Below are 9,023 nucleotides of genomic sequence, written 5' to 3' on the forward strand. Positions count from 1 at the left end.
TAGCATGACAGAATTACATTTGGATGTGTTTTTAAGACCTTGGAATGAGGAAGATTTATAGCTAATTTAAACCAGGTTATAAAGATTGAAGCTTTAACAACAATTAATTTTATTCAATCATTTATACAATGAAGAAATAGCAAAAAAGTGTCTGCAGATTCTGTCTAGCCCTAGTCATCTTGTGAAATTATTCATATCGCAATATACAGTGAAGTCTGAATTATTCGCCCCCTGTTTATTTTTTCCCAATTTCTGTTTAACGGAGTGCAGATTTCTTCAACACATTTCTGATCATAATAGTTTTAATAACTCATCTCTAATAACTGATTTATTTTGTTATTTTGTAAAGAGAAATAACTATAGCATTTAACATTTGAACTGGATCAAAAAAGTTTTTTAAAATTGAGCAAAGACAAGAATGCGTGTTTTGGCATTTAAGCTGATGTTTAAAAGACAATTTAATATATTTTCCAGATAAATTAATTAGATTTTTTCTTTAATGCTCATTGTTCTTATTTAATATGGTTGAAGTCTGAATTATTAGCCACCCTGCTTATTTTTTCCCAAATTTTGGAACGGTGAGAATGAAGAGAAGATTAGTTCAACACATTTCTGAACATAATAGTGTTAATAACTCATCTCTAATAACTGATTTAGTTTATCTTTGCCATGATGACAGTAAATAATATTAGACTAGATATTCTTCAAGACACCTCTATACAGCTTAAAGTGACATTTAAAGGCTTCACTAGGGTAATTAGGTTAACTAGGCAGGTTAGGGTAATTAGGCAAGTTATTGTATAGCGATGGTTTGTGCTGTAGACTATCAGGAAAAAATAAAGCTTAAAGGGGCTAATAATATTGTCCTTAAAATGATGTTTAAAAAATTAAAAACTGCTTTTATTCTAGCCGAAATAAAACAAATGAGACTTTTTTTCAGAAGAAAAAATATTATCTGACATGCTGTGAACATTTCCTTGCTCTGGGAAATATTTAAAAAAGAAAAAAATTCAAAGGGGGTCTAATAATATTGACTTTACCTGTATATTGCATACAAACTAAACATTGTCATATCTCCCAGTCGATATCTCTCAGTCCTAGCATGCATGTCCAAATCCCAGACCACTTCCGAAACCCAATTATGAGCTGCATTGACGAATTCTTTATCTGCAGGAAACACAGGCGGAGGCTGAGAAAGAGAAGAAAGACGAGGAGAAGGAGAAAGAAAAGGAAAAGAAGAAAGAGCCAGAGCCAAACTTCCAGATGATGGAGAACCCGGCCCGAGCCCTGCCCGCCCAGCTGAAGGTGCTCACCATGCCGGACAGCTGCAGATACCAGCCCTTCAAACCTGTGAGTCCGACTCGTGTAATTCAGGCCTGCCAATGCTTGACCAGCTTTTGTCTAGAAAAAAAGATGAACACTTCAAAGTGAACACACACTCGTCTAATGGCTCCACACAAACAGCGCAAAGAGCTGCTGAGGTCAACTAGCATCAGTCCAAATAGTCCTTTTTGCTTTTTAGTAAAAAAAAAAAAAAGTGTTTTAGGTGTAGATGCATGCCGATGATCAATAATATATCGTGATAATGAACAAGCACAATGTTTATATCATAGGCACTTCAAAATACTGTGAATGAATATTCATTATTTAAACGTTTAGAGTGCTCTTTGGGAATATTCACGTTGTATTTGCAGTGGTTAATCAATTAGGTCGCCAAGTATTCGGCACCGTAATGAACAATTAGTTGAATAATTAAATAAAAAAATTTAAACATGCTAATCTGGCCTTAAACATTTTGAAATATTGATTGAAATCTTTGATTATTTCTTAGTTGATGGCTAATATTGTTAAAATCGTAGTCGTAACCTGATTGCAAGTCATTATGTTCATTCATTAAATAGATGTTACATAGTAACTTATGCTTATCGTTTTTATTTTAGTCCTGATTTAATTTAGTTAGTTTTGTGTAATCTGAGTATTTTTCTACAGTCGAGCAACACACTAATGCTGCATCCCAATTTGTGTACTATTCCTCCTGTGTAGTGTTCGAAAATAGAATTAACTTTTCCCAAATAATAGGAAGGTGAAATTATGGGAGTTTTCCGGAAGAAATAATAAACAGGGTGGTTGCGGGAGATTGGTCTGAAATACGGGATACTCCCAGGAAAAACGGGAGTGTTGGCAGGTGTGCTCACCAGTTTAATAATGATTTGATGAGCTGTAGTTAGAAATCAGACTGTTATAATCTTCTAAGCGTAAGGGCTTATGCGGTTCTGTCGCCAACTTGTAGATAGAAAACATCAACCGTCTTTGGCCTACTCTGTAGCAGGTTAATGGCAGCTGAAGAGATCTCTCAGAAATTGTAAATATTTTAAAATAGGCACTATTCTTATAAATAAACGGCATAGTTGCAATCTAAACAACTACCTTCTCCACTAAAAGAAACCCTCAAAAATAAATTTTGTTGTCCAACAGCAGTAATATTTGTCAGACTGTAGAGTGTCTCTCTGCTTGTTGCTGACTGTTTGTGGGCGGAGTAATACACACAGGTCAAGGGTAAAGAGGCCTTTGTGTGATGTTACTGGCAAAATATTGCACGGCTATAAGCGAATCAGATTCAAGAACCAGACAGAACTGTTGTATATATATATATGTGTATATATATATATATGTGTGTGTGTGTGTGTGTGTGTGTGTGTGTGTGTGTGTGTGTGTGTGTGTGTGTGTGTGTGTGTGTGTGTGTGTGTGTGTGTGTGTGTGTGTGTGTGTGTCTGTGTATATATAGACCTGGGACTACACAACTTTTAAATATTGACTATTGCTTCAATAACAAATTTAACCTATAGTCAATATATAAAGGTGTTTATTTGTCTAATGTTTGCTAAAATTAAAGTTGTATAAATTAATTTTTCATGTTGTGCTAACACATCCATTTCAAAAAATTATCCAAATAAACAAACCAGAGAAGGTATTGTGACGAATCTCTTAAGAGTCATATGAAGGTTTTCTGTAACCCTCAACAGTTGAAGTCAGAATTATTCGCCCTCCTGTTAATTTACTCATTTATTTTCTCAAATAATTACTGAATGATGTTTAACAGAGCAAGGAATTGTTCACAGTATTTCCCATAGTATTTTTTCTTCTGGAGAAATTCTTATCAGTTTTAGTTCGGCTAGAATTACAGCAGCTTTTTAAAACCATTTTCAGCTCAATATTATTAGTAAAAATAAGCTTACACTGGGATGTAGTACAAGTAAGTGAATTGAGACGCAGTATATCTGTTTTACCTGTTAAAGAAACCATTTTTGCGGCTTAGGTCAATATTGTGATGGTGCTGTAAACCGTGATAAAAGCTTCAGCAATTCATCACAGTGGATTTTAATACCAGCAGAAGCCTGTTTAGCTGAAAGTCCTTGAGGGTTGATGGTAATATAGCGATCCCCTTTATCCACATCGTGTCCCCAGTTACACACGGGAGGCATCATCATCCTGAAAGACACCAGTGAGGAGGAGGAGGAGCTGGTGGAGCCGGTGTCAGCTCACGGACCCAAGATTGAGGAGGAGGAACAGGAGCCCGAGGCCCCAGAACCATTCGAGTACATCGATGAGTGACATGTGCCACCCTACAGGTACTGCTCTCACATCAACATTCATTACTAGAGTTTCCTCTTGTCCTCCCTCAATGTTTTTGGCCTTAGATGGTGTCCCATAGCTGCACAATTAAAAAAAGTTTAATTTTACTGCTTGAACGGTTGAGTTGCACCATTATTGAATTCATTCAGATGGTCAGACGGGAGCACTTTTAGCCTAGACTGTTAGCATCTCACTCCAGAATGATCATTCATACATGCATTCATTCATTCATTCATTCATTTTCTTGTCAGCTTAGTCCCTTTTTTATTCAGGGGTCGCCACGGCAGAATGAAAAGCTAACTTATCCAGCACATGTTTTACACAGATGCCATTCCAGCCGCAACCCAAACACCGGAAAACACCCATACACTTGTGCATTCACACTCATACACTATGGATAATTTCTGCCTATCCAATTGCTCTATAGCGCATGTGTTTGGACTGTGGGAGAAACCCACACCAACATGGGAGAACATGCAAACTCCACACAGAATTGCCAACTGGCCCAGACGGGACTTGAACCAGCGACCTTCTTGCTGGTGCTACCCACTGCGCCATCATGACGCCACTCCAAAATGATCAAAGTTTTGACAGTTTTCCCAATTAAAGCTGCAGTATTCTCTGGTTTTATTGTATACTGAGACTGATGGATGATGAGAAGTTGCTATTTTTAAGACTGTAGTGTCCTTAAACAGCCCCCAGCTACATTACATACGTAATATGCCACATCCTATGATTATTACGCCAGAATCAGAGTATAGTTGATATCCATGTCAGTCTAGAAAATAACAACTTTTCATTTCCCTTTTTGTTTGTTGTAAAGTTGGGAAAGATGCTAACGGTCTAATCTGATTCAGGGATCTGTGCTAAGCTAAGCTAAGCTAAAAGTGCTTTTGCCAGACCTGGAGTCTGTGGCGCAGTAGGTAGTGCTGTCGCCTCACCGCAAGAAGGTCGCTGGGTCGCTGGTTCGAACCTCGGCTCAGTTGTTGTTTCTGTGTGGAGTTTGCATGTTCTCCCTGCGTGGGTTTCCTCCGGGTGCTCCGGTTTCCCCCACAGTCCAAACACATGCGGTACAGGTGAATTGAGTAGGCTAAATTGTCCGTAGTGTATGAGTGTGTGTGTATGGATGTTTCCCAAAGATGGGTTGCGGCTGGAAGGGCATCCGCTGCGTAAAAACTTGCTGGATAAGTTGGCGGTTCATTCCGCTGTGGCGACCCCGGATTAATAAAGGGACTAAGCCGACAAGAAAATGAACGAATGAATATTGTTGACTGTTTTTACTCCACACATGCATGAACTGTGTTCTGACTGACACGTTCCCTACACACTTTGCATTTTAGAATATTCTGCGGAGCCCACTTTTAAGGGCACTTGTTGCATTAGAACAAATGTCTGACGTGAAAAGAGAAACATTAGAAATGTGCAGCGTGAGGACTGGGGTTGAGAAACACTGCTTTCCAATAGAACTTCCACACAGTGAACTTCAGCAAATGCATGTAAAGCGGTGTAGATTCAGTGGAGGGATGTCTGATCTCTCTGTGCTCTCTATTGCAGGTGGTGCTGGGAATCCACCGTATTGGTAACCTGCAGTTGTCCACATCTTGTATCCACTCTAAACGCTCGACCCTTTCCTTTTTTTTACGTTGTTTCCTCCACTTGGCCACTTAAGGCATGTTTTACATGATGCATTTCGGCCATTACAATAAAATATCAATGTTGATCTTGAGGTTCAGGTGTTTTGTTCTGCTCTATCTTCATTGTGGGGGCTTTTGCATCAGAGGAGTGTTTTCCTATTACTATTGGTAGAAGTACCACTATTACGCACCAAGTCTAGGGGAAACAAAAAGGGCATAATAAACGAAGAAAAAAACAAATGTGTTGGGGTGGTGGATTTCCCAAACTAAACAAAACTTAAAGCAAAAGATTCCCTTCGGTCGACAACCAAACTCGCACACTCAATTGAGAGTATATATGAAGATATTCATTATAGAAAAATAGGGTTTATATAAATGAGCATTTCGTCAGGGTGACCACAGGCCAAAATAACAAACAAAAGAATCTATAAAATAAATCCACTAAATTACCTATTACTATTTAAATAAAATTACAAGAATCTTACCTTACTCCCTAACATAAACAAAGTCAAAAGTAATCAAATAAATAGGCAGGTCACCCCTACACGCTCAAACTCTCAATAAATATTCAAGCATAGGATGGTCATCAATTCAAAGTTGGTTGGTGTTTGATCGTCGGCCGAAGGGGTGAGGGAAACCCAGGAGCTCCACTCCAAACACCGAACGCACAGAAATGAGCTCCACGATTCCTGCCGGAAGCTCCCTTATATACAGGCCTCGGAGACCAGCAGCCAATCAGAGCAGGGAATCACGCCGGCGTGGGAGCCTATAAGACAACAGAAAAACAGCAAGGAGGCCGGACAAAAGAAAAAGAGTACAATCCGCAGTAATAAACAAATAAATAAACTTCAGTCATAACAACCACATTGGATTTTCGGTTAACGTGGGAATGACTGGAAATTATTTTAGGTATGAGAACCTTTTAGGGGGGCTTAATTAACTAATTAATTTGAGTTTAATTTTTACAATTTTATTTCATCCTCAATACTCAATTCCATTCATCTTTATTTATATAGCGCTTTTACAATGTAAACTGTGTCAAAGCAGCTTCACATCCTACAACAAAGTTCTAGTAGTCCAGAGTTGAAGCTCAGTTCAGTGTGGATTCATTTTCACTACTGCGAGTCCAAACACTGAAGAGCAAATCCATCAGTGCACAGCTCCACATGTCAAAGCAAGCCAGCGGCGAGGAGCAAACTTCACCAACTACTAGTGCAAAAGTGTAGTCAGTACTTAAGTCTGTAGTCGTTTTAAACAGTAGTATCTGTACTTCTACTTAAGGATGTGTGTACTTTTGCCATCTCTGTTCCTAACCCATTCACTTCATTAGTATATGACATTTACTTTCATTAATTTATTCATATTCTTGTCGGCTTAGTCCCTTTATTAATCCGGGGTCGCCACAGCGGAATGAACCGCCAACTTATCCAGCACGTTTTTACGCAGCGGATGCCCTTCCAGCCGCAACCCATCTCTGGGAAATTACATTTATTTTAAATATCGCAAAACATTTAATCTGTCGATCTGATCTCCAGGCGAGGCAGTGGCGCAGTAGGTAGTGCTGTCGCCTCACAGCAAGAAGGTTGCTGGTTCGAACCTCGGCTCAGTTGGCATTTCTGTGTGGAGTTTGCATGTTCTCCCTGTGTGGGTTTCCTCCGGGTGCTCCAGTTTCCCCCACAGTCCAAACACATGCGGTACAGGTGAATTGGGTAGGCTAAATTGTCCGTAGTGTATGAGTGTGTGTGTGGATGTTTCCCAGAAATGGGTTGCGGCTGGAAAGGCATCCGCTGCGTGAAAACTTGCTGGATAAGTTGGCGGTTCATTCCACTGTGGCGACCCCGGATTAATAAAGGGACTAAGCCGACAAGAAAATGAATGAATGGATGGATCTGATCTCAAACTGTCTGGAGTACAGATACCAGCAAACTCACAGTAATCATGTTGGTAATATTTTCCTATCTAAATAAGCGAGCGGTGTTTTCTATATGCTGCACATCTTGAGGTATAGAAGCTACAGTGTGTGCGTGTATGTAACAGCATGCGGTCAGAGGTGCTCCAGAAACCTAAACCAAGCTGACAGGAGGAAGCCTTTAGTCACACTTCCCTCCCTCCTTCAGATATCCCCTAAAAGGAAAGGATTTTTGTCGAAGCGCTAATTTCCCGTATGTCTTTACAGTGTGGGTGGGACACGTTTGGACTTTGACTGCAGGAAAATTGGCACAGAATCTGAAAAAGACACTCGCGTATCATTTTATGCTTCCTATAACAGTTAAATGTCGAACAATTGCTGCTAATTGTTCACGTCTCGGCGTCTCCTAATCATTTTTGGGGAGTCTGTGATCCCGCTCTGGAGACAACTCTGCGTCCTGGTGTTTAGTCCTTTTGGATTATCGCATTATGACAATTGCTTAAAGGGCGTCATGGTGGCGCAGTGGCTAGCTCACAGTAAGGAGGTCCCAGGTTCAAGCCCCAGCTGGGTCAGTTGCCATTTCTGTGGAGTTTGCATGTTCTCCCCGTGTTCGTGTGGGTTTCGTCCGGGTGTTCCAGTTTCCCCCACAGTAACATATGTGCTATAGGGGAATTGGGTAAGCTAAATTGTCTGTAGTGTATGTGTATTGGTGTTTTCGCTGCGTAAAAACGTGTGCTGGATAAGTTGGTGGTTCATTCCTCTGTGGCGACCCCAGATTAGCCAAAAAGAAAATGCACAAAAATGCCAACTGGCCCAGCCGAGGCTCGAACCAGCAACCTTCTTGCTGTGAGGAGATCGTGGTACCCACTACGCCACCGTGACGCCCAAGCAGAATAATATAATAAGGAGAATATCAGTGTGCAACATCAAGCAGCAGAGCGAGCTGTTTGAAACATCTACAAATGAATGGAAGTGAATGAGACCGGAAGTCTCGAGTCAAATGGCTGCGCCTGATCGTATGTGGAGGATAAAGTGATTACAGCAGGGTTGTCATTTCTGTTCTGGAGGGCCGGAGCCCTGTAGAGTTTAGTTCCAACCCTAGCTAATTAGGGCTGAAACTAAACTGCAGAGCTGCAGCCCTCCAGGAACTGAGTTTGACACCTGTGGTAACAGCAGTGGTGTAAAGTAACTAATTACAAATACTCAAATGACAGTAATTGAGTCATTTTTCTCAGCAATTGTAATTTACTAAGTAGTTTTAAACATGTGCACTTTTACTCTCCCTTGAGTACATGTTTAGTGCTGTATCTGCACTTGTACTCCACTCCTGTCCTGCAACCTGCTGTCACTACTTCATTTTCCCCTTGTTTATAGTGAAAGATTACTATTATTTTAGTTCAGTTGCATTTACATTGATTAAACTCTAATGTGATATGATAGGGTGACCTGTGCCTCGACCGCCACAAACTGATAGGTGTGAACTAAGCGACCCTTTTACAATCTCAAAGGGTGTTAGCAAAACAACAGCTGAAACATCTGAAGAGGGTCCTGCTGAGCCTCGTAAACAGAAAGGTTTGTTTGATGCTAGTATAATGTTCTGGCTCACAGACAGTACTCTGGGTTAAGTTACTTGAAGACCGACGAGTTAACATCACTGCTGAGGAACTGCACTATTGTCTTCAATAAAGTCTTCTCTCCATAAGGACTTTGGTCAGCTTACTTATTTTATGTATTAGAGTAATCTAATACATTGGCGAGCCACCCAAGAACGCTTAAGCCAAATACAGCAAAATCTAACAATGGTGATTGGCTAAAGTATAACAATCAGTCCTGTCTTATCAAATACA

The 9,023-nt window shown here is 40.2% G+C and overlaps 1 protein-coding gene across 4 annotated transcripts in view; it reads left to right on the top strand.

The window, feature by feature from the left end:
• The window catches only part of psmd1 (proteasome 26S subunit, non-ATPase 1), a 76,303-nt gene extending 70,943 nt beyond the window's left edge, over window positions 1-5,360 (top strand). For 2 of the 4 annotated variants that reach the window (XM_087302753.1, XM_087302754.1), the window contains 3 exons: window positions 1,174-1,350; window positions 3,466-3,629; window positions 5,188-5,359. In XM_087302753.1, coding sequence (XP_087158879.1) covers window positions 1,174-1,350; window positions 3,466-3,612 — 324 coding nt within the window. In that variant the 3' untranslated portion in view covers window positions 3,613-3,629; window positions 5,188-5,359. 4 annotated transcript variants of the gene reach the window in all.
• Window positions 5,361-9,023: the final 3,663 nt, after the last annotated feature.

The sequence above is a fragment of the Danio rerio genome, chromosome 22, assembly GCF_052040795.2.
Source record: "Danio rerio strain M-AB ecotype USA chromosome 22, GRCz13ab, whole genome shotgun sequence".
Lineage (NCBI taxonomy): Eukaryota > Metazoa > Chordata > Actinopteri > Cypriniformes > Danionidae > Danio > Danio rerio.